We start from the raw sequence: 25,389 nt of genomic DNA, 5'->3' as shown, positions 1-25,389 counted from the left end.
TCCACATCCACTTGTAAGCTAGTGCGGTTCACCCCTGTGATGGCTAGCCCCAGTGGTCCAAACCATGCCAATCCCAGTAAGCTAACGTAGGGGCCCTTGATCACAAGCAAGTCCAGTTGCAGCGTCCACCCTTGATATTGCACCCTGAAGGTCCCCACCCCTATTGTGGGGACCTTACATTTCTGGAAGTCACGGAGAGTGAATGGGGCCAGCCTGAGTTTGGGACCCCTACTAGGGCACAGTTTCCTTACGGCCCTTGCCAAGATTATGGATAGAGTTGAACCCGTGCCAAGCTCCATGCGGCATGGGGCTCCCTCTATCTGTACCACTACATAAATTTTCTCTATGTTGGGGCAGGGCAACTGGTATACCTGGCATTCTGTGATCTCCATCGAGTTGCCTTGGTGTGTTGAGCCCCAGGACCTGGGGCTCTTGGATCGTTCATCTGATGTCTGGCGTCAGTGTTCAGATTTTCCACACTGCCTACACTCTGCATTGCGGAAATGGCAGGTTCTCCTCTCGTGATTCTCCCTGCAGCTTGCGCAGTTCCCTCCTTCTCGTTGAGGCAGCTGTCGTCTGTGCGCTCCTTGAGTGCACCTCCCTGTTGGATCCTGAGTTGTCGGTGAGGTCTTCGTGATGGACCCTCAGTTGGGACAGCAGGTTCGCCCATGCCTCTTGTGTCGACCTCTCAGCAGCTTCAGTTGCCAAGTCCTTCTCCAGAGCGACCTGGAACGTTCGGTCATTCTTGGTGTAGAGGCGTCATTGCAGCTTCTCATCCTTCAGACCAACAATGAGGTGGTCAAGAAGCATGTTCTCCAATTCTGAGAAGTTGCAGATCCGGGCGGCTTGGCGGAGGTAGGTCACATACCAAGTTATGGTTTCCCGAGGGGCATTTCGACAAGCCACCACTGAGGGCTGCAGCGAGAAGTGCCCCTTCAGCCGTTCCACTATTGTTTTGTAAGGACCAGTAGTGCAAGGAGAGCCCGGGCGATTTCGAACGTCTCGTCTGCAGACGCTGAAGAATATCACCCTCTTCTTGGCGTCGTTGGTGACCCCTTTGGCTTCTAAGAGGAAGGTGAAACTGGAGATGTACGTTTCCCAGTCTCGTGCTGCTGGGTTGAATGGTGAGAAGCTGCTGATCATTGCCATTCTGGGTTCCTTGGGGCCCAGAGCTGAAGTCTAGATACACGGTGGGAGGCAGGGGTGCGGCAGCTGGTGGTGCTGCGGTGCTGTGTGGGGCAGTCAGCTTCCTATCACGGGGAGAGCAGCCTTTTCTCCTCATATGGACGGAAGAGCCACCTTCCTTAATAGAGGGAGCAACCTCCTCCTCTCATGGGAAGAGCTATTCCTTTTCTCCTGGTGCAAGCCACTCAGGGGAATAACCGCCCGCTTTCATTCACGGGGAGAACTGCCTCCTTCTCTTCCAAGATGAGCAGCCTCATCCACTCATGGGAAGAGCAGCCTTTTCTCCTCTTGTGGAGGGAAGAGCCCCCTTCCTTAATAGGGGGAGCAACCTCCTCCTCTCATGGGAAGAGCTATTCCTTTTCTCCTGTTGCAAGCAACTCATGGGAATAACAGCCCACCTTCACTCACGGGGAGAGCTGCCTCCTTCTCTTCTGAGAGGAGCATCCTCATCCTCTCATGGGAAGAGCAGCCTTTACTCCTCTCATGGAGGGAAGAGCCCCCTTCCTTAATAGGGGGAGCAACCTCCTCCTCTCATGGGAAGAGCTATTCCTTTTCTCCTGTTGCAAGCAACTCATGGGAATAACAGCCCATCTTCACTCACGGGGAGAGCTGCCTCCTTCTCTTCCGAGACGAGCAGCCTCATCCACTCACGGGAAGAGCAGCCTTTACTCCTCTCATGGAGGGAAGAGCCCCCTTCCTTAATAGGGGGAGCAACCTCCTCCTCTCATGGGAAGAGCTATTCCTTTTCTCCTGGTGCAATTCATGGGAATAACAGCCCACCTTTACTCATGGGGAGAGCTGCCTCCTTCTCTTCCGAGAAGAGCAGCCTTTTCTCCTCTCATGGGAAGAGCTACCGTATTTTTCGCTCCATAAGACACACTTTTTTCCTCCTTGAAAATACGGGGAAATGTGTGCCAATGGCGCTGCGCAGACAGGTAGACCTGCGTAGCACCCTTCAGCGAAGCAGGAGGAGGAACGGAGCTCCTTTTGTTCCTCCTCCTGCTTCGCTGAAGGGGTGCTGCGCAGCTCTCCCTCTCTGCGCAGCGCCTATCCTACAAAGCTGGAGGAGGAACAGAAGGGAGATCTTCTGTTCCTCATCTGGCTTCGTGGTGACGCACCTGTACTGGATGCCGGAGGAGAAACAGAAGGGTATCCTTCTGTTCCTTCTCTGGCTTTGCTGAAGGGGCACTGCGCAGTTCTCCCTCTCTGCGCAGCGCCTCCCCTATGAAGGAGAGCTGCTGCGCGGAGAGAGAGAACTGTGCAGCGCCCCTTCAACGACGCACCTGTTATGCGAAGCTGGAGGAGGAACAGAAGGGACTCCTTCTGTTCCTCATCTGGCTTCGCGACGACGCCCCTGTCCTGGAAGCCGGAGGCGGAAGAGAAGGGTTTCCTTCTATTCCTTCTCCAGCTTCGCTGAAGGGGCGCTGCACAGTTCTCTGTCTCTGCGCAGTGCCTCCCTTGTGAAGGAGAGGCGCTGCGCGGAGAGAGAGAAGTGCGCAGTGCCCCTTCAGCGAGGCGACTGTACTGGCTTCTGCCTTAGCCGTGCACAGCCTCTTCATGCAGGGGGAGCCCTCATCTTGCTGCCCTGAAGGGGCTTGGCGTGGTTATCCCAGAAGCTAGAACAGCCACACGGTATCCCAGAAGTTCTGGCTTCTGGGATTCAGATTAATTTGTTCTTGTTTTCCTCCTCCCAAAACTAGGTGCGCCTTATAGTCAGGTGCGTCTTTTGGAGCGAAAAACACGGTATTCCTATTCTCCTGTTGCAAGCAACTCCTAGGAATAACAGCCCACCTTCACTCACGGGGAGAGTTGCCTCCTTCTCAACCGAGTCGAGCAGCCTCATCCTCTCACGGGAAGAGCAGCCTTTACTCCTCTCATGGAGGGAAGAGCCCCCTTCCTTAATAGGGGGAGCAACCTCCTCCTCTCATGGGAAGAGCTATTCCTTTTCTCCTGTTGCAAGCAACTCCTAGGAATAACAGCCCACCTTCACTCACGGGGAGAGCTGCCTCCTTCTCAACCGAGTCGAGCAGCCTCATCCACTCACGGGAAGAGCAGCCTTTACTCCTCTCATGGAGGGAAGAGCCCCCTTCCTTAATAGAGGGAGCAACCTCCTCCTCTCATGGGAAGAGCTATTCCTTTTCTCCTGGTGCAATTCATGGGAATAACAGCCCACCTTCACTCACGGGGAGAGCTGCCTCCTTCTCTATAGAGAAGAGCAGCCTTTTCTCCTCTCATGGGAAGAGCTATCGTATTTTTCGCTCCATGAGACACACTTTTTTCCTCCTTGAAAATAAGGAGAAATGTGAGTGTGTCCTATGGAACGAATGGCGCTGAGCAGAGAGGTAGAGCTGTGCAGTGCCCCTTCAGCGAAACGGGAGGAGGAACGGAGCCTCTTTTGTTCCTCCTTCCGCATCACTGAAGGGGCACTGCGCAGCTCTCCCTCTCTGTGCAGCGCCTGTCCTGCAAAGCCGGAGGAGGAACAGAAGGGACTCCTTCTGTTCCTCATCTGGTTTCGCGACGACGCCCCTGTCCTGGAAGCCGGAGGCGGAAGAGAAGGGTTTCCTTCTGTTCCTTATCCAGCTTCGCTGAAGGATCGCTGCACAGTACTCCCTCTCTGTGCAGCGCCTCTCTTGTGAAGGAGAGGCACTGCCCAGAGAGAGAGAACTGCGCCGCACCCCTTCAGCAACGTGCCTGTCATGGGAAGCCAGAGGAGGAAGAGAAGGTACTACTTTGTTCCTCCTCTGGCTTCGCAGCGTCCTGGAAGCTGAAGGAGGAACAGAAGGGTCTCCTTCTGTTCCTTGCCCAGCTTCGCTGAAGGGGCGCTGCGCAGTTCTCCCTCTCTGCGCAGCACCTCTTCTGTGAAGGAGAGGCGTTGCACAGAGAGAAAACTGCACATCGTCACTTCAGCGACGCGCCTGTCATGCAAAGCCGGAAGAGGAACAGAGGGGACTCCTTCTGTTCCTTCTCTAGCTTCGCTGAAGGGGCGCTGCGCAGTTCTCCGAGGGAGAACTGCACAGCGCCCCTTCAGCGATGTGCCTGTCCTGGCTTCTGCCTTAGCCATGTGCAGCCTCTTCGGGCAGGGGAAGCCTTCATCCCTCTGCCCTGAAGAGGCTTGGCGTGGTCATCCCGGAAGCCAGAACAGCCACACGGTATCCCAGAAGCCAGATCCCTCTTACTGTTCTGGCTTCTAGGATTCAAAATAATTTTTTCTTGTTTTCCTCCTCCAAAAACTAGGTGCGCCTTATGGTCTGGTGTGTCATTTGAAGTGAAAAATAGGGCATTCATTTTCTCCTGGTGCAATCAACTCATGGGAATAACAGCCCACCTTCACTCACGGGGAGAGCTGCCTCCTCCTCAACCGAGTCGAGCAGCCTCATCCTCTCACGGGAAGAGCAGCCTTTTCTCCTCTCATGGAGGGAAGAGCCCCCTTCCTTAATAGAGGGAGCAACCTCCTCCTCTCATGGGAAGAGCTATTCCTTTTCTCCTGGTGCAATCAACTCATGGGAATAACAGCCCACCTTCACTCACGGGGAGAGCTGCCTCTTTCTCTTCCGAGTCGAGCAGCCTCATCCTCTCACGGGAAGAGCAGCCTTTACTCCTCTCATGGAGGGAAGAGCCCCCTTCCTTAATAGAGGGAGCAACCTCCTCCTCTCATGGGAAGAGCTATTCCTTTTCTCCTGGTGCAAGCAACTCATGGGAATAACAGCCCACCTTCGCTCATGGGGAGAGCTGCCTCTTTCTCTTCTGAGTTGAGCAGCCTCATCCTCTAACAGGAAGAGCAGCCTTTTCTCCTCTCATGGAGGGAAGAGCACCCTTCCTTAATAGGGACAACAACCTCCTCCTCTCATGGGAAGAGCTACCGTATTTTGCACTCCATAAGAGGCACTTTTTTCCTCCTAAAAAATAAGGGGAAATGTGAGTGCGTCTTATGGAACGAATGGTGCTGAGCAGAGAGGTAGAGCTGCGCAGCGCCCCTTCAGCGAAGCAGGAGGAGGAAGTCCTCCTCCCGCTTCGCTGAAGGGGTGCCTCACAGCTCCCTCCTCTCTGTGCAGCACCTGTCCTGCAAAGCCAGATTAGGAACAGAAGGGACTCCTTCTGTTCCTCCTCCGGCTTAGCGGCGACACGCCTGTCCTGGAAGCCGGAGGAGGAACAGAAGGGTCTCTTTGTGTTCCTTCTCCAGCTTTGGTGAAGGGGCGCTGCGTTGTTCTCCCTCTCTGCGCAGCGTCTCCCCTGTGAAGGAGAGGCCCTGCCCAGAGAGAAAGAACTGTGCGGTGCCCCTTCAGCGACGCACCTGTCATGCGATGCCAGAGGAGGAACAGAAGGATCTCATTCTGTTCCTTCTCCAGCTTCGCTGAAGGGGCGCTGCACAGAGAGAGAGAAATGTGCAGCACCCCTTCAGCGACGCGCCTATCATGCGAAGCCGGAGGAGGAACAGAAGAGACTCCTTCTGTTCCTTCTCCAGCTTTACTAAAGGGGCGCTGTGCAGTTCTCCCTCTCTGCGCATTGCCTCTCCTTTGAAGGAGAGGCGCTGCACAGAGAGAGAACTGCACAGCTCCCCTTCAACGTTGTACCGGTCATGCGAAGCCGGAAGAGGAACAGAAGGGACTCCTGTTACTACCCCAGCTTTGCTGAAGAGAGGCTGCACAGTTTTCTGAGGGAGTACTGCGCAGTGCCCCTTCAGCGACGTGTCTGTTCTGGTTTCTGCCTTAGCCGTGCGCAGCCTCTTCAGGCAGGGGGAGCCTTCATCTTGCTGTCCTGAAGGGGCTTGGCGCGGTTATCAGAGAAGCCAGAAAAGCCACACGGTATCACAGAAGCCAGATCCCTCTTGCAGTTCTGGCTTTTGGGATTCAGAATAAATTTTTCTTGTTTCCCTCCTCCCAAAACTAGGTGCGCCTTATGGTCTGCTGCGTCTTTTGGAGCGAAAAATACGGTATTCCTTTTCTTCTGGTGCAATCAACTCATGGGAATGAGAGCAGCCTCATCCACTCACGGGAAGAGCAGCCTTTACTCCTCTCATGGAGGGAAGAGCCCCCTTCCTTAATAGGGGGAGCAACCTCCTCCTCTCATGGGAAGAGCTATTCCTTTTCTCCTGGTGCAGCTCAGGGGAATAACAGCCCACCTTCACTCACGGGGAGAGCTGCCTCCTTCTCAACCGAGTCGAGCAGCCTCATCCACTCACGGGAAGAGCAGCCTTTACTCCTCTCATGGAGGGAAGAGCCCCCTTCCTTAATAGAGCGAGCAACCTCCTCCTCTCATGGGAAGAGCTATTCCTTTTCTCCTGGTGCAACTCATGGGAATAACAGCCCACCTTCACTCACGGGGAGAGCTGCCTCTTTCTCTTCTGAGTCAAGCAGCCTCATCCTCTCACGGGAAGAGCAGCCTTTACTCCTCTCATGGAGGGAAGAGCCCCCTTCCTTAATAGGGGGAGCAACCTCCTCCTCTCATGGGAAGAGCTATTCCTTTTCTCCTGGTGCAAGCAACTCATGGGAATACCAGCCCATCTTCACTCACGGGGAGAGCTGCCTCCTTCTCAACCGAGTCGAGCAGCCTCATCCTCTCACGGGAAGAGCAGCCTTTTCTCCTCTCATGGAGGGAAGAGCCCCCTTCCTTAATAGAAAGAGCAACCTCCTCTCATGGGAAGAGCTATTCCTTTTCTCCTTGTGCAACTCATGGGAATAACAGCCCACCTTCACTCACGGGGAGAGCTGCCTCCTCCTCAACCGAGTCGAGCAGCCTCATCCTCTCAAGGGAAGAGCAGCCTTTACTCCTCTCATGGAGGGAAGAGCCCCCTTCCTTAATAGAGGGAGCAACCTCCTCCTCTCATGGGAAGAGCTATTCCTTTTCTCCTGGTGCAAGCAACTCATGGGAATAACAGCCCACCTTCGCTCATGGGGAGAGCTGCCTCTTTCTCTTCTGAGTTGAGCAGCCTCATCCTCTAACAGGAAGAGCAGCCTTTTCTCCTCTCATGGAGGGAAGAGCACCCTTCCTTAATAGGGACAACAACCTCCTCCTCTCATGGGAAGAGCTACCGTATTTTGCACTCCATAAGAGGCACTTTTTTCCTCCTAAAAAATAAGGGGAAATGTGAGTGCGTCTTATGGAACGAATGGTGCTGAGCAGAGAGGTAGAGCTGCGCAGCGCCCCTTCAGCGAAGCAGGAGGAGGAAGTCCTCCTCCCGCTTCGCTGAAGGGGTGCCTCACAGCTCCCTCCTCTCTGTGCAGCACCTGTCCTGCAAAGCCAGATTAGGAACAGAAGGGACTCCTTCTGTTCCTCCTCCGGCTTAGCGGCGACACGCCTGTCCTGGAAGCCGGAGGAGGAACAGAAGGGTCTCTTTGTGTTCCTTCTCCAGCTTTGGTGAAGGGGCGCTGCGTTGTTCTCCCTCTCTGCGCAGCGTCTCCCCTGTGAAGGAGAGGCCCTGCCCAGAGAGAAAGAACTGTGCGGTGCCCCTTCAGCGACGCACCTGTCATGCGATGCCAGAGGAGGAACAGAAGGATCTCATTCTGTTCCTTCTCCAGCTTCGCTGAAGGGGCGCTGCACAGAGAGAGAGAAATGTGCAGCACCCCTTCAGCGACGCGCCTATCATGCGAAGCCGGAGGAGGAACAGAAGAGACTCCTTCTGTTCCTTCTCCAGCTTTACTAAAGGGGCGCTGTGCAGTTCTCCCTCTCTGCGCATTGCCTCTCCTTTGAAGGAGAGGCGCTGCACAGAGAGAGAACTGCACAGCTCCCCTTCAACGTTGTACCGGTCATGCGAAGCCGGAAGAGGAACAGAAGGGACTCCTGTTACTACCCCAGCTTTGCTGAAGAGAGGCTGCACAGTTTTCTGAGGGAGTACTGCGCAGTGCCCCTTCAGCGACATGCCTGTTCTGGTTTCTGCCTTAGCCGTGCGCAGCCTCTTCAGGCAGGGGGAGCCTTCATCTTGCTGTCCTGAAGGGGCTTGGCGCGGTTATCAGAGAAGCCAGAAAAGCCACACGGTATCACAGAAGCCAGATCCCTCTTGCAGTTCTGGCTTTTGGGATTCAGAATAAATTTTTCTTGTTTCCCTCCTCCCAAAACTAGGTGCGCCTTATGGTCTGCTGCGTCTTTTGGAGCGAAAAATACGGTATTCCTTTTCTTCTGGTGCAATCAACTCATGGGAATGAGAGCAGCCTCATCCACTCACGGGAAGAGCAGCCTTTACTCCTCTCATGGAGGGAAGAGCCCCCTTCCTTAATAGGGGGAGCAACCTCCTCCTCTCATGGGAAGAGCTATTCCTTTTCTCCTGGTGCAGCTCAGGGGAATAACAGCCCATCTTCACTCACGGGGAGAGCTGCCTCCTTCTCAACCGAGTCGAGCAGCCTCATCCACTCACGGGAAGAGCAGCCTTTACTCCTCTCATGGAGGGAAGAGCCCCCTTCCTTAATAGAGCGAGCAACCTCCTCCTCTCATGGGAAGAGCTATTCCTTTTCTCCTGGTGCAACTCATGGGAATAACAGCCCACCTTCACTCACGGGGAGAGCTGCCTCCTTCTCTTCCGAGTCGAGCAGCCTCATCCACTCATGGGAAGAGCAGCCTTTACTCCTCTCATGGAGGGAAGAGCACCCTTCCTTAATAGAGGGAGCAACCTCCTCCTCTCATGGGAAGAGCTATTCCTTTTCTCCTGGTGCAACTCATGGGAATAACAGCCCATCTTCACTCACGGGGAGAGCTGCCTTCTTCTCAACCGAGTCGAGCAGCCTCATCCACTCACGGGAAGAGCAGCCTTTACTCCTCTCATGGAGGGAAGAGCCCCCTTCCTTAATAGAGGGAGCAACCTCCTCCTCTCATGGGAAGAGCTATTCCTTTTCTCCTGGTGCAACTCATGGGAATAACAGCCCACCTTCACTCACGGGGAGAGCTGCCTCCTTCTCAACCGAGTCGAGCAGCCTCATCCTCTCAAGGGAAGAGCAGCCTTTACTCCTCTCATGGAGGGAAGAGCCCCCTTCCTTAATAGAGGGAGCAACCTCCTCCTCTCATGAGAAGAGCTATTCCTTTTCTCCTGGTGCAACTCATGGGAATAACAGCCCACCTTCACTCACGGGGAGAGCTGCCTCCTTCTCAACCGAGTCGAGCAGCCTCATCCTCTCAAGGGAAGAGCAGCCTTTACTCCTCTCATGGAGGGAAGAGCCCCCTTCCTTAATAGAGGGAGCAACCTCCTCCTCTCATGAGAAGAGCTATTCCTTTTCTCCTGGTGCAACTCATGGGAATAACAGCCCACCTTCACTCACGGGGAGAGCTGCCTCCTTCTCAACCGAGTCGAGCAGCCTCATCCACTCATGGGAAGAGCAGCCTTTTCTCCTCTCATGGAGGGAAGAGCCCCCTTCCTTAATAGGGGGAGCAACCTCCTCCTCTCATGGGAAGAGCTATTCCTTTTCTCCTGGTGCAACTCATGGGAATAACAGCCCACCTTCACTCACGGGGAGAGCTGCCTCCTTCTCAACCGAGTCGAGCAGCTTCATCCACTCACGGGAAGAGCAGCCTTTTCTCCTCTCATGGAGGGAAGAGCCCCCTTCCTTAATAGGGGGAGCAACCTCCTCCTCTCATGGGAAGAGCTATTCCTTTTCTCCTGGTGCAACTCATGGGAATAACAGCCCACCTTCACTCACGGGGAGAGCTGCCTCCTTCTCAACCGAGTCGAGCAGCCTCATCCACTCACGGGAAGAGCAGCCTTTACTCCTCTCATGGAGGGAAGAGCCCCCTTCCTTAATAGAGGGAGCAACCTCCTCCTCTCATGGGAAGAGCTATTCCTTTTCTCCTGGTGCAACTCATGGGAATAACAGCCCACCTTCACTCACGGGGAGAGCTGCCTCCTTCTCAACCGAGTCGAGCAGCTTCATCCACTCACGGGAAGAGCAGCCTTTTCTCCTCTCATGGAGGGAAGAGCCCCCTTCCTTAATAGGGGGAGCAACCTCCTCTTCTCATGGGAAGAGCTATTCCTTTTCTCCTGTTGCAAGCAACTCATGGGAATAACAGCCCACCTTCACTCACGGGGAGAGCTGCCTCCTTCTCAACCGAGTCGAGCAGCCTCATCCACTCATGGGAAGAGCAGCCTTTACTCCTCTCATGGAGGGAAGAGCCCCCTTCCTTAATAGAGGGAGCAACCTCCTCCTCTCATGGGAAGAGCCATTCCTTTTCTCCTGGTGCAACTCATGGGAATAACAGCCCACCTTCACTCACGGGGAGAGCTGCCGCCTTCTCAACCGAGTCGAGCAGCCTCATCCACTCATGGGAAGAGCAGCCTTTTCTCCTCTCATGGAGGGAAGAGCCCCCTTCCTTAATAGGGGGAGCAACCTCCTCCTCTCATGGGAAGAGCTATTCCTTTTCTCCTGGTGCAACTCATGGGAATAACAGCCCACCTTCACTCACGGGGAGAGCTGCCTCCTTCTCAACCGAGTCGAGCAGCCTCATCCACTCACGGGAAGAGCAGCCTTTACTCCTCTCATGGAGGGAAGAGCCCCCTTCCTTAATAGAGGGAGCAACCTCCTCCTCTCATGGGAAGAGCTATTCCTTTTCTCCTGTTGCAACTCATGGGAATAACAGCCCACCTTCACTCACGGGGAGAGCTGCCTCCTTCTCAACCGAGTCGAGCAGCCTCATCCACTCACGGGAAGAGCAGCCTTTACTCCTCTCATGGAGGGAAGAGCCCCCTTCCTTAATAGAGGGAGCAACCTCCTCCTCTCATGGGAAGAGCTATTCCTTTTCTCCTGGTGCAACTCATGGGAATAACAGCCCACCTTCACTCACGGGGAGAGCTGCCTCCTTCTCAACCGAGTCGAGCAGCCTCATCCACTCATGGGAAGAGCAGCCTTTTCTCCTCTCATGGAGGGAAGAGCCCCCTTCCTTAATAGGGGGAGCAACCTCCTCCTCTCATGGGAAGAGCTATTCCTTTTCTCCTGGTGCAAGCAACTCATGGGAATAACAGCCCACCATCACTCACTGTTGGACTTTACATTCTTGGAAGAGTTTGAATTCCAACAGATATTGAGGTAGTTGAAGTCACCCATGGCTACTCTATATCTCCTTTTATAATCTGCTGTAGGAAGGCATCACCCACGTGTTCAGTTTGGCTTGGTGGTCTCTTGCCGACATCCACAGGAAAGTCACTGTTTTTTCTCTCTCCTCCAGTTTTCATCCAAATACTCTCAATACGCCTTCCAGGCTTCAGGTCATGGATTTCTTCACATATAGTGCTACTCCTCCTCTCTTCCTGCTTGGTCAATTCTTCTGTACAGGTTTTACCCCTCAATTTCTACATTCCGGTCATGAGTCTCATTCCTCCAGGTTTCAGTAATGTCTGTTAGATCATATTTGCTATCCTCTATTTAGAGTAGGAATTGCTTCACTTGCTTTCTGTTCTCTGTACATTAGTAGAGAGACAACTGAAACCACAAGTCATTCTCTCCAGGTGTTTGCTTCTTGAAATTTCTTGTCCTTTTAACAGGTTTCTGTAGTATCACATCTGATTCCTGTGCATGAGTGAAGCTCTTATCCCCAGTACCAGGTGCCTCCCTCTTGTCTGTAGTGTTGTATCCCTCATCCTCAGGATTTAGTTTAAAGCTCTGCTGATCAGGTTCCTGAGCCTCTTTGCTAAGACCTTCTTGCCAATGGCTGTGAGGTGCAATCCATCTCTTGCCAGAGGTCCTTCCTCAAGGAAGCAGAGACCGTGGTCCAAGAAGCAAAACCTTTTCAGACAACTCCACCTGTGCATCCACTGCTTTATTTCCAGTATTTCCCACTCTCTTCGTGGGTCACAATCCTTCAACAGGAAAGAGTCATGAAACAAATTGTCTGTTCCCCAAGACCCTTCGGCTTTCTGTGCAGCGTCTGATAGTCCCTTGCTGTATGCTGGAAGCCATGCCTGGCAGTATTGTTTGTGCCCTGATGATTCAGAAGGAAGGGATTGTGGTCAGTGGTCTCTATAATACTTGGCCACTTCTCTGTCACATCGTGAATCCTTGCAGCTGGAAGACAGCATACCCCCTGGGACACCCTGTTACCTTCACCAACTGCTGCCTCTGTCCCTCTCAGCAGGGAGTCACCAATTACTAGCAAATGTCTCCTCCTCTTCTGGCCAGTGGCAGCAATTCTTCTGCAAAATCTGCCAGCTCAGTGACACACCACAGCTCCAAACTGTCCTTTTGTGCGTCTCCTCCTTCCAGCGGTTCGTTTCCTGCAATGGGTGATCTTCCTTCTCCCTTGGGGCACTCCACTTCAGTTGCTGTTGCAGGAGACTTCGCTCTTTTCTAACGAGATATTCCTCCTCTTGTTCAGTAGTCGGGCTTCAACTTGCTGGACCTTCTCTTCCAGCAAGGTAACCAGCTTGCACTTACTGCAGGTGTAGTTTGACACATTCTCAGGAAAGAAGACCATTATGGCACAGGCATTGCAGGGCATTGCAGGAGCTGCCTTGCTGTTCATATGTCTTGGTCTCCTCAAAATGCCCTCGCAAATGGGATTTACATAGTTAATCTGTTATTCCTGGGTTGGGCACTGCTTTCCTTTGGGGTGAAGACAGAGGCGAAGTAGGTGTTGAATAGTTCCGTCTTCTTTCTGTCACCTAACAGCTTTTTCCATCTTCTCCATGCAGATGAGCTTCTACTTGTTTGTTCTTCCTCTTACTTTGAACATAGGCAAAGAAAGCTTTATTATTATTTTTATTTCTTGCAAGTATGAACTCTTTCTGAGCTTTGGCACACCTGACCTTTTCCCTGCAACTGTTGCTACTCGTGTATCCTCTTCCTTCACGATTTCCCCTTTCTTCCATTTCTCATTTATGCCCTCAGCTCATCTGTAACCTCCTTACAGTGTGGTGTAGTGGTTAAGAGCGGTAGACTCGTAATCTGGTGAACCGGGTTCACGTCTCCGCTCCTCCACATGCAGCTGCTGGGTGACCTTGGGCTAGTCACACTTCTTTGAAGTCTCTCAGCCTCACTCACCTCACAGAGTGTTTGTTGTGGGGGAGGAAGGGAAAAGGAGATTGTAAGCCGCTTAGGGCAGTGATAAAGTGGGATATCAAATCCAAACTTCTTCTTCTTCTTCCCCACATGGGTTTCTTTGGAGGCCTGCCACTTTTCATTCTGCCTGCAATTGTCTGCATTTTTGCCTTCAACATTTTACCTTTAAGAAACTCCCATCCACCTTGGACTCCCTTTTCTTTGAGTATTTCTGACCATTCAATCTCATCCAATAGTTCCTGAAGCTTTTTGAAATCAGCCTTCTTGAAGTCCAGAGGGCATGCCCAACTACACTCTGCTTTCCCTTGAAACCCAGGAGCACACAATCACTTCCTCCCATGTCTCTTGGTGCTTCCAACTCATCAATCAGTTCCTCTGTGTTGGTGAGGATCAGGTCCAAGAGAGAGGATTCCCTTGCTGCTGCTGCTTCCAGCTTCTGGGAAATGAAATTGTCAGTGAGGCAATGCAGAAATCTGTTGGACTTTATATTCTTGGAAGAGCTTGAATTCCAACAGATATTGGGGTAGTTGAAGTCTCCCATGGCTACTATGTTGTATACAGTGGTACCTCGGGTTAAGAACTTAATTCGTTCCAGAGGTCCGTTCTTAACCTGAAACTGTTCTTAACCTGAGATACCACTTTAGCTAATGGGGCCTCCCGCTGCTGCCGCCGCACCACCGCCATGCGATTTCTGTTCTCACGCTGAAGTAAAGTTCTGAACCCAAGGTACTATTTCTGGGTTAGTGGAGTCTGTAACCTGAAGCGTCTGTAACCTGAAGTGTCTGTAACCCAAGGTACCACTGTATCTCCTTTTAGATTCTTTGGTGATCTGCTCTAGGAAGGCATCACCCACGTCTTCAGTTTGGCTTGGTGGTCTTTTGCAGACATCCACAGAAAGTCACTGTTTTCTCTCCTCTAGTTTTCATCCATATACTCTCAATACGCCTTCCAGGCTTCAGGTCATGGATTTCTTCACAAGTGTACATATCCTTTACATATAGTGCTACTCCTCCTCTCTTCCTGCTTGGTCTATTGCTTCTGAAGAGGTTTTATCCCTCAATTTCTACATTCCAGTCATGAGTCTCAGTCCATCAGGTTTCAGTAATGTCTGTTAGATCATATTTGCCATCCTGTATTTAGAGTAGGATTTGCTTCACTTGTTTTCTGTTCGCTGTACATTAGTAGAGAGACAACTGAAACCACAAGTCTTTCTCGACGGTGTTTCCATCTTGTAGTTTCTTGTCCTTTTAACAGGTTTCTGTAGTACCACATCTGATTCCTGTGCATTTATAAATTTTGTATTAAACATAAATCATACACAATCAAATTCTGAGATCCCCATTCTCCCCCCACCCCCCCACCTGAGGGGTCCCAGCCTGCACAGGTTTCCCCGCCTCCAGAACCAGCTGAGCTGGGGCTGGGGCTTGAGCCTGCAGGGTCCTCACCTGTGCTGGATCCTCAGGTGCAGGCACCAGCTGAGTTTGCTCTGGCTCCTGAGGTGATGGAGGACCCATTGCCTGCAGGTGCTCCACTCCCAGCCCCGTCAGGGGAAGAGGAGGTTGCCTCTGGGTCCGGTAACCCTCCAGCCTCTCCTGAGCTACAGAGGCTCAGGGCAGAGAGGCAGAGGGAACTAAGCTCCCGCAGGAGGAGTGCTCGCCTCCAGGCCAGGAGAGGCAAGTCACCTGAGGATTGGGGCTGCACTATGGCTTCGGGCAGATAAAAGCCGGCCAGCCCCAGTCCCAAGTTGTGGGAGCAACATTGTTGGTTGCTAGTTCCTGTCTGAACCCTGTCCTGCTTTCCTGCCTGAGTTCCTGACCCACCCTGGCTCTCTGCTTGCATGCCTTTCCCTGACTTCACCCGACTCCCTGCCCTGCACCCAGCTTCAGCTTCTACAGACTGCCTCCTTGCTGCACCTTTGACCATGGACCGGACTTGGACCTTGCCTCTCGGGTAACCCACGGGACCAGCAGAAAACCATTGAAAGGAGTTGGCGTACTAAACACTTTGACCTAAGATGTTTGGCTGCCTGGTGGGGGGACAGCAAAGTGCACCCCTTCTCAGCACCAGATTTAGGGTGGTGTGGGGCAGATTCCCGGCACAGAGTGCCACGTTGAGGGGGTGCAAAATTGAGAAGGTGCGTAACTTAGAAGATCCATTTGGGGGTGCTAAAGTTTGGCCTCCCACAGTGTGGGGAAATAGATCTTTTGGGCCTGATTTGTTAGTCTGTATAAGAAACTGCTGGGATTCTTGAATACTGAAGCTGAGCACAGGTGTCCCTTATTAGGCCTTCAAGGTTAAGACTAATGAGACCAACCTATGATTGGTCATACCAGGTCTTATGATTCCGGTCAATTTTGCTTAAACTTGGGGTTTGGGCTATTGTAAGACAGCTGTGGGGATGCAATGGAGGCTGCAAAGCATGCCTTCAATGCAGCCTTCACTACCACCAGGTAAGCTCAATGATGAGCCCTCACCAGTGTTTGGTTGCATTCACTTCCACTTACCTTCTCTGATGAAAATAGAGACATCCAGTTGTATTTTTCTAGAAAAAAGAGGGGCCGGGACGCAGCATGAAACTTCCCTCGTTCTCTGAAAGGGTCCGGAAATGAGTTCCGGTGAGTTCCGGCCAGAAAAAAGCCCCAGGGGAAGCCTTACTCCATTCCCTCCAACATTTCTCCAATGATAATAGGGCCCTATCAACATTCCCTCCAGAATTTCTCTGAAGAAGCAGGACATTCTGGTATCAAATGAGAAACCGGGACAGCTTTTGTAAACCCGGAACCACCCCAGGAAAATAGTGTATGCATTTAAGTCACCTCCCAATTGGTTTCCGCACCCAAGACCCTGAAATATGTAAATATGGCATATTTGTGTGAGATGCCTGAGCATGGGAGGCAGTTAGTGCTGGCAGGAGCCAAAGGATGTTTCTGCTGCAGCTGATGACCCCAGGATCAAGCAGGCCATCCACAGAGGAGGGAATCCCTTTCTATGGGTTGTCCTTTAAGAACACTCCTTGTGCTTCAGTCCAAGTCCCTTCATCCTCCCCCCAGCCACACAAACCAAAGGCACAAATGTCTTTGAACAAGACCTCTTCCGGGGGGGGGGGGGGGGGCGCTGTACTGGGACTTCTGTCATGCTGCTTGTGAGCTCCTGGGAGACCAGACCACAGGTCTAACTGAGCCACCTTGGGCTTGACCCAACTGCCAAGGGCTCTTGTGGTGTTCTGCTCCAATTGTCCTTCTGGGGGGCTTGGGAGGGAATCTCGCCTCCTGCTTCCAACCCACCATGAGGAAGCAGCAGCCTGTTCCAGCTACAGAACAGGGATCTAGTGGACTGTGGTTGAGCAAAGGAAGTGGACTTACTGTGGTTCTTCTTGAACACTGCTGGAAGAGAACAGTCTGGACGCCCAGGAACGGCAGTGAGAGGCAGTTCTGCACAAAGAGGGCAGAAAAGAGGGGAATGTCAGGAAAAGGGCAAAAATGCCAATCTCAGCAGGGTCTAGAAAATGAGCTAACACGTGTGTGTGTGTCTTTTAAGTATTGGGCTCTGCCTTCCCAGGTCTACCTGGCATGGCAGTTCAATTCTTGGTACCACAATTTAAGGATATTGATAAACTGACTTTACCTTCTATAGAACCCATTGAAACAGACCCACATTGTGCAACCGTGGAGCCGAGGCAGATTTTGAGCAGTTTGCCCAGTTCCTCCACACTGGGCGCTGAGCCTAGGGGATGCTGCAGGGCGTCGTAGTGAATTGAGCACAATTGAGGGCGAGAGATGGGGGACACTATTGAATTTTGGCCTTGCACAGGGTGCCGCTGAAATGGTAAAGACCAAGGTCTGCCTCTGAGGGGAGGCAGAGGTCCTCCCTGCTGGCTTTAAGGTGAACCAAAGACAGTTAACTGAAGGAGTCTGTGCTGCCAACTGATCTCAGAATCAGTTCAAAGCAGGCATCTGGTTGCCAGGGAAGCAAGAGAATTCCACAGGATTCCACATCCCTCTGTGGAGCCAGAGCCTGGCCAAGGACTGGCCAATGGACTCTGGGCTCCAGGACTGCTCTGTCTCCCAGGCCCTTGTCACCCCTTGAAGGGAGATTGAGCCACAGGCTCGGAAACCAACAATTGGGGCGGGGGAGTATGAAAGGGAGGGACATGGGAACTAGCAGCAAGGAGATTGGTTTAAATGCCCTTTTACACTAAATAAAACCTCCTGCCCATCCTCAGGGATGCTCAGTAATGGTGAGGAATGAGGAACTGAGCTTTTTAGGGGAGTGGGGGACAAGCCCTTGTCTTAACAGATCCCTGCTGTCAACTTCTTCATCCTGCTGCTCTCCAGATGTTAAGCCAAGCAGAATGAACAAAGGGATGGGAAGGTTGCAGCATTTTAGTTGCAGGAAAAAGCGAGGAAGAGGCAACAGGACAGACCTTTGCAAAATGATGCCCAGCATGGAGAAAGTGCACAGAGAAAAGTCTTTCTCCCATTTTCGTGACACCAAAAGCTGAACTTTGGAAGATACACGGGAGAGAAAAGAATGTTCTTCTTTGGACAGTGCCATGGTAAACAGTGAAACTCTCTCCTTCAGGAGGCAGTGATGGCCAACAATATGATGGCTTTGAAAAGGGATCAGAAAAGTTCATGGAGGCGGCTATGGAGGGCTTCCACCCAGAATGACTATGTTGTTCCTCCATAGTTGGAGGCCACAATGCTTTTGAAGACCATAGGAGGGGGGAGAGCTGTTGTGCTGGGATCCTGCTTGTGGCTTCCCATTAGGGCATGTGCTTGGCCACTGTAAAAACAGGAAGTTGGAGTAGATGGGCCACTGGCCTGATTCAGTGGGCTGCCATCATTACCCCAGAACTTTGGGCATACTGGCTGCTGGGATTTGTTGCCTGACAACATCTGGAGGGCACCAGAATGAGGAAGACCAGATTACTTTAATCCCAGCTACCTGGATCCAAACACACATAAACACACAATGAAAATGGCCTGTATCAAGTATCAATGTCATTGCTCAGACCACTTTCAACTGTCATGGCTTCCCCCAAAGAATACTGGGAATGGTGGTTTGTTAAGAATTCAGGGAGTTGTTAGGAAAGGTGACGAAAGCAGTTTCTGTGCCAACACTGGGCCTAAACTCTGATTGAAATGGAACTAGAAAATCAATGGAGACTCAATTGAGGCAGCAAAGCATGCCTTCAATGCAGCCTTCACTACCACCAGGTAAGCTCAATGATGAGCCCTCCCCAGTGTTTGGTTGCATTCACTTACCCTCCAACATTTCTCTGATGAAAACAGAGACACCCAGTGCTATTCTTCTAGGAAATAAGATGCCGGAACTCACCATGTACACCTCCCTGGTTCTCTGAGAGGGTCCGGAACTGAGTTCCAGTGAAAAAAGTCCCAGGAAAAGCCTCATGCCACTCCCTCCAACATCTCTCCAATGATAATAGGGCCCTATCAGCATTCCCTCCAAAATCTCTCTGAAGAAGCAGGACTTTCTGGTATCAAATGAGAAACTGATATGGCTTCTGTAAAACCAGAAGCATCCCAGGAAAATAGTGTATGCATTGAGCTGGATATATCTCCCAGATGCATTCAAGTCATTTCCCAATTGCTTTCCACACCCTAGACTCTGAAGCATGTAAATGTGGCATATTTGTGTGAGATGCCTGAGTGCTGGCAGGAGCCAAAGGATGTTTCTGCTGCAGCTGATGACCCCAGGATCAAGCAGGCCATCCACAGAGGAGGGAATGCCTTTCTGTGGGCTGTCCTTTAAGAACCCTCCTTGTGCTTCAGTCCAAGTCCCTTCATCCTCCCCCCACCCACACAAACCAAAGGCACAAATGTCTTTGAACAAGACCTCTTCCTGGGCGGTACTGTCCTTGGACTTCTGTCGTGCTGCTTGTGAGCTCCTGGGAGAACAGACCACAGGTCTAACTGAGCCACCTTGGGCTTGAACCATCTGCCAATGGTTATTGTGGTGCTCTGCTCCAATTGTCCCTCTGGGGGGCTTGGGAGGGAATCTCGCCTCCTGCTTCCAACCCACCCATGTGGAAGCAGCAGCCTGTTCCAGCTACAGAACAGGGATCTAGTGGACTGTGGTTGAGCAAAGGAAGTGGACTTACTGTGGTTCTTCTTGAACATGCACTGATACAAGAGAACAGTCTGGACGCCCAGGAACGGCAGGTGAGAGGCTGTTCTGCCCAAAGAGGGCAGAAAGGAGGGGAATGTCAGGAAAAGAGCAAAAGTGCCAATCCCAGCAGGGTCTAGAAAATGAGCTAACACGTGTGTGTGTGTCTTTTAAGTATTGGGTTCTGCCTTCCCAGGTCTACCTGGAATGGCAGTTCAATTCTTGGTACCACAATTTAAGAAGGATACTGATAAACTGAATTTACCTACCGTATTTTTTGCCCTATAAGACGCACTTTTTCCCCTCCAAAAATGAAGGGGAAATGTGTGTGCGTCCTATGGGGCGAATGCAGGCTTTCGCTGAAGCCTGGAGAGCGAGAGGCGTCGGTGCGCACCGACGTCTCTCGCTCTCCAGGCTCCAGGAAGCTATCCGCAAGCCTTGCACGCCCGGAGGGAGTTCCCCCGGGCGCGCAAGGCTTGCAGGCGGCAGCCTGCAGCGCGGAGCACGGGGCGCCCTCCGAAGGACGCCCAGTGCTTCGCGCAGGTGTCCGCTAGCCTTGCGCACCCGGGGGATCTCCCCCCAACCGCCGGGATCTCCCCCCGGGCGCGCAAGGCTTGCAGGCGGCAGCCGACAGTGCGGAGCACGGGGTGCCCTCCAGAGGACGCCCTGTGCTCCACGCAGGTGTCCGCAAGCCTTGCGCACCCGGGATCTCCCCCGGGAGCCGAATGCTTGAGGGCGGCAGCGCGGAGCACGGGGCACCCTTCGGAGGCCGCCCCGTGCTCTGCGCTTGTGTTGGCCAGCCCTGCGCACCCGGGGGATCTCCCCCCGTGAGCGCAAGGCTTGCGGGCGGCAGCACGGAGCACGGGACGCCCTTCGGAGGCCGCCCCGTGCTCCGCGCTGGTGTTGGCCAGCCTTGCGCACCCGGGAGATCTCCCCCCAAGAGCGCAAGGCTTGCGGGCGGCAGCTGGCAGCGCAGAACACGGGGCGCCTTTGGAGGCCGCCCCGTGCTCCGCGCTGGTGTTGGCCAGCCTTGCGCACCCGGGGGATCTCCCCCCGTGAGCGCAAGGCTTGCGGGCAGCAGCCGGCAGCACGGACCACGGGGCGCCCTTCGGAGGCCGCCCCGTGCTCCGTGCTGGTGTTGGCCAGCCTTGCGCACCCGGGAGATCTCCCCCCCCAAGAGCACAAGGCTTGCGGGCAGCAGCCGGCAGCACGGATCACGGGACGCCCTTCGGAGGCCGCCCCAAGCTCCGCGCTGGTGTTGGCCAGCCTTGCGCTCCTGGGGGATCTCCCCCCGAGAGTGCAAGGCTTGCGGGCAGCAGCCGGCAGCACGGACCATGGGGCGCCCTTCAGAGGCCGCCCCGTGCTCCGCGCTGGTGTTGGCCAGCCTTGCGCACCCAGGGGATCTCCCCCCGAGAGCGCAAGGCTTGCGGGCGGCAGCTGGCAGCGCGAAGCACGGGGCGCCCTTCGGAGGACGCCCCGTGCTCCGCGCTGGTGTTGGCCAGCCTTGCGCACCCAGGGGATCTCCCCCCGAGAGCGCAAGGCTTGCGGGCGGCAGCTGGCAGCGCGAAGCACGGGGCGCCCTTCGGAGGACGCCCCATGCTCCGCGCTGGTGTTGGCAAGCCTTGCGCACCCGGGGGTGCGTGGGGCGCCCTGAAACAGAGGGTTCCCCATGCTGCGGACTGTAGCCTGCCGCCCGACGCGCGGGGCGCCCTGAAGCAGAGCGCCCCTCGCGCCAGGCAGACATGGGCCAGCCCCACAAGCTCGGGGGACAGCGGGGAGGCGCAGCACCGCCATCCCACTGTTCCCCGACCTGGTTTGGGGGGGGGGAAATAAAAGAAAAAATTTTTCCCTTTATTTCCCCCCCAAAAAAGTAGGTGCGTCCTATGGGACGGAGCGTCCTATGGGACGAAAAATACGGTAGTTTTACTATCTGTAGAACCCACCAAAACAGCCCCACATTGTGGAACCGGGTAGCCGAGGTGGATTTTGGGCAGTGTGCCCAGTTCTTCCACATCGGGCACTGAGCCTAGGAGATGCCGCAGGGCATCGTAGTGAATTGAGCACAATGGAGGCCGAGAGGTGGGGAACACTGTTGAATGTTGGCCTTGCACAGGGTGCCGCTGAAATGGTAAAGACCAAGGTCTGCCTCTGAGGGGAGGCAGAGGTCCTCCCTGCTGGCTTTAAGGTGAACCAAAGACAGTTAACTGAAGGAGTCTGTGCTGCCAACTGATCTCAGAATCAGTTCAAAGCAGGCATCTGGTTGCCAGGGAAGCAAGAGAATTCCACAGGATTCCACATCCCTCTGTGGAGCCAGAGCCTGGCCAAGGACTGGCCAATGGACTCTGGGCTCCAGGACTGCTCTGTCTCCCAGGCCCTTGTCACCCCTTGAAGGGAGATTGAGCCACAGGCTCGGAAACCAACAATTGGGGCGGGGGAGTATGAAAGGGAGGGACATGGGAACTAGCAGCAAGGAGATTGGTTTAAATGCCCTTTTACACTAAATAAAACCTCCTGCCCATCCTCAGGGATGCTCAGTAATGGTGAGGAATGAGGAACTGAGCTTTTTAGGGGAGTGGGGGACAAGCCCTTGTCTTAACAAATCCCTGCTGCACACTTCTTCATCCTGCTGCTCTCCAGATGTTAAGCCAAGCAGAATGAACAAAGGGATGGGAAGGTTGCAGCATTTTAGTTGCAGGAAAAAGCGAGGAAGAGGCAACAGGACAGACCTTTGCAAAATGATGCCCAGCATGGAGAAAGTGCACAGAGAAAAGTCTTTCTCCCATTTTCGTGACACCAAAAGCTGAACTTTGGAAGATACACGAGAGAGAAAAGAATGTTCTTCTTTGGACAGTGCCATGGTAAACAGTGAAACTCTCTCCTTCAGGAGGCAGTGATGGCCAACAATATGATGGCTTTGAAAAGGGATCAGAAAAGTTCATGGAGGAGGCTATGGAGGGCTTCCACCCAGAATGACTATGTTGTTCCTCCATAGTTGGAGGCCACAATGCTTTTGAAGACCATAGGAGGGGGGAGAGCTGTTGTGCTGGGATCCTGCTTGTGGCTTCCCATTAGGGCATGTGCTTGGCCACTGTAAAAACAGGAAGTTGGAGTATATGGGCCACTGGCCTGATTCAGTGGGCTGCCATCATTACCCCAGAACTTTGGGCATACTGGCTGCTGGGATTTGTTGCCTGACAACATCTGGAGGGCACCAGAATGAGGAAGACCAGATTACTTTAATCCCAGCTACCTGGATCCAAACACACACAAACACACAATGAAAATGGCCTGTATCAAGTATCAATGTCATTGCTCAGACCGCTTTCAACTGTCATGGCTTCCCCCAAAGAATACTGGGAATGGTGGTTTGTTAAGAATTCAGGGAGTTGTTGGGAAAGGTGACGAAAGCAGTTTCTGTGCCAACACTGGGCCTAAACCCTGATTGAAATGGAACTAGAAAATAAATGGGGATGCAATGGAAGCAGCAAAGCATGCCTTCAATGCAGCCTTCACTACCACCAGGTGAGCTCAATGATGAGCCCTCCCCAGTGTTTGGTTGCATTCACTTACCCTCCAACATTTCTCTGATGAAAACAGAGACACCCAGTGCTATTCTTCTAGGAAAAAAAGATGCCAGAACTCACCATGAACACCTCCCTGGTTCTCTGAGAAGGTCTGGAAATGAGATCCGGTGAGGTCCGGCCAGAAAAAAGTCCCAGGAGAAGTCTCACTCCACTCCCTCCAACATCTCTCCGATGATAATAGGGCCCTATCAACATTCCCCCCAAAATTTATCTGAAGAAGCAAGACATTCTGGTATCAAATGAGAAACGGGTGGCTTCTGTAAATCCGGAAGCATCCGAGGAAAATAGTGTATGCATTGAACTGGATATTTCTCCCAGATGCATTCAATTCATCCCCCAATTGGTTTCCGCACCCTAGACTCTGAAGTATGTAAATGTGGCATGGGAGGCAGTTAGTGCTGGCAGGAGCCAAAGGATGTTTCTGCTGCAGCTGATGACCCTAGGAGCAAGAAGGCCATCCACAGAGGAGGGAATCCCTTTCTGTGGGCTGTCCTTTAAGAACCCTCCTTGTGCTTCTGACCAAGCGCCTCCATTCTCCCCCACACAAACACACCAAAAGCAGCAGATGTCTCTGGACCAGATCTGTACCTGGGAAGAGCTGCACTAGGGCTCCTGTTATGCTGCTTGTGAGCTCCTGGGACAACAGGCCACAGGTCTAGCTGAGCCACCTAGGGCTTGACCCAACTGCAAAGGGTTATTGTGGTGATCTGCTCCAATTGTCCCTCTGGGGGGGGGGGTTGGGGGGGGGGAATCTCGCCTCTTGCTCCCAACCCACCCATGTGGAAGCAGCAGCCTGTTCCAGCTACAGAACAGGGATCTAGTCTGGGTGGACTCTGGTTGAGCAAAGAAAGTGGAAGTCCTCAACCGAAACAGCCCCACATTGTGCAACTGGGGAGCTGTGGCAGATTTTGGGCAGTGTGCCCAGATCCTCCACACTGGGTGCTGAGCCTAGGGGATGCCACAGGGCATCATAGTCAATGGGTGGACTCTAGTCTGGGTGGACTGTGGTTGAGCAAAGGAAGTGGACTTACTGTGGTTCTTCTTGAACATGCACTGGTGGAAGAGAACAGTCAGGACGCCCAGGAACCGCAGGTGAGAGGCAGTTCTGCACAAAGAGAGCAGAAAGGAGGGGAATGTCAGGCAAAGGGCAAAAATGCCAATCCCAGCAGGGTATAGAAAATGAGCTAACGTGTGTGTGTGTGTGTGTTGTTTTTGTTTGTTTGTGTGAGTGTGTGTTTTAAGTATTGGGTTCTGCCTTCCCAAGTCTACCTGGGATGGCAGTCCGTTTCTTGGCACCACAATTAAAGGAGGATATTGATAAACTGACTTTACCTGACTTTACCTTCTGTGGAATCCACCGAAACAGCCCCACATTGTGCAACTGGGGAGCTGAGGCAGATTTTGGGCAGTGTGCCCAGTTCCTCTACACCGGGTGCTGCGCCTAGGGGATGCTGCAGGGCATTGTAGTCAATTGAGCACAATGGAGGGCAAGAGATGGGGGACATTATTGAATGTTGGCCTTGCACAGGGTGCCGCTGAAATGGGAAAGACCAAAAGGTCCGCCTCTGAGGGGAGGCAGAGGTCCTCCCTGGTGGCTTTCAGGTGAACCAAAGACAGTTAACTGAAGGAGTCTGTGCTGCCAACTGATCTCAGAATCAGTTCAAAGCAGGCATCTGGTTGCCAGGGAAACAAGAGAATTCCACAGGATTCCGCATCCCTTTGTGAAGCCAGAGCCTGGCCAAGGACTGGCCTATGGACTTTGGGCTCCAGGACTGCTCTGTCTCACCTTTTGGCATCTTCAGGCTGCTGCTAAGCCCATCTTTGTGACCTCACAGTAGCCACACAGGTGCCTCTTCTGGGAAGCTGAGAAAGCAACAGCGGCAGCAGAGTTGGCCCCATTTGTGATTCCCAGTAGCAACCAAAAACTCCAAAACCAACAGTGGGAGGAGCAAGCTGACAGTGGAAGGCTGCAGAGACAGCAGCAAGGAGAGCGCCGTTTAAATGCCCCTTTACAATAAATAAAATAAAATAAAATCTGCACGTCCTCCTTAGCGGATGCTCAGTAAGGGTGTGGAATGAGTAGTTGAATTTTTTTAGGGGAGTGGGAGGCAAGCCCTGGTCTGAACTGGTCCCTACTGTAGCCTTTTTCAACCGGCTGCTCTCCAGATGTTACATCAAGCAGAATGAACAAAAGGATGGGAAGTTTGCAGCGTTTGGGACTTTCTTATTTGAGAGAAACAGCAAGGAGGTGGCAACATGACAGATCTTTGTAGAATCACGCAAAACATGGAGAAAGTGAATAGAGAAAAGTCTTTCTCCCCATTTTGCGACACTAGAACACATGGACATCAAATGAAGCTGAATGTTAGACGAGACGGGATGGAGAACATTCTTCTTTGGGCAATGCGTAGTTAACCTGTGGAACTCTCTGCCTCAGGAAGCAGTGATGGCCAACAACCAGGATGGCTCTAAAAGAGGATAAGAAAAGTTCATGGAGGAGGCTATGGAGGGCTATTAGTCAT

At 52.9% G+C, this 25,389-nt stretch overlaps 1 protein-coding gene across 8 annotated transcripts in view; it reads right to left on the bottom strand.

The window, feature by feature from the left end:
• LOC310844360 (uncharacterized protein) overlaps positions 1–24,780 on the bottom strand; it is a 72,813-nt gene extending 48,033 nt beyond the window's left edge. For 5 of the 8 annotated variants that reach the window (XR_014564050.1, XR_014564051.1, XR_014564052.1 and 2 more), the window contains exons 1-2: positions 24,200–24,780; positions 23,899–23,972 (exon numbers count right to left, since the gene is read on the bottom strand). Coding sequence is in view for 2 of the 8 variants with exons in the window: in XM_083738527.1 (XP_083594653.1) it covers positions 23,899–23,972; positions 24,200–24,372 (247 nt within the window). In the remaining 6 variants the exon portion in view is untranslated. Of the gene's footprint in view, positions 1–13,707; positions 14,434–15,648; positions 15,697–19,278; positions 19,353–23,898; positions 23,973–24,199 lie in introns of those variants that run through there. The other 3 variants (XM_083738526.1, XR_014564055.1, XR_014564054.1) reach the window with 3 other exon arrangements.
• Between the last annotated feature and the right edge of the window lie 609 nt (positions 24,781–25,389).

The sequence above is a fragment of the Podarcis gaigeae genome, assembly GCF_964106915.1.
Source record: "Podarcis gaigeae genome assembly, chromosome: 1".
Classification (NCBI taxonomy): Eukaryota; Metazoa; Chordata; class Lepidosauria; order Squamata; family Lacertidae; genus Podarcis; species Podarcis gaigeae.
This window is presented reverse-complemented; position numbering and strand designations above follow the sequence as displayed.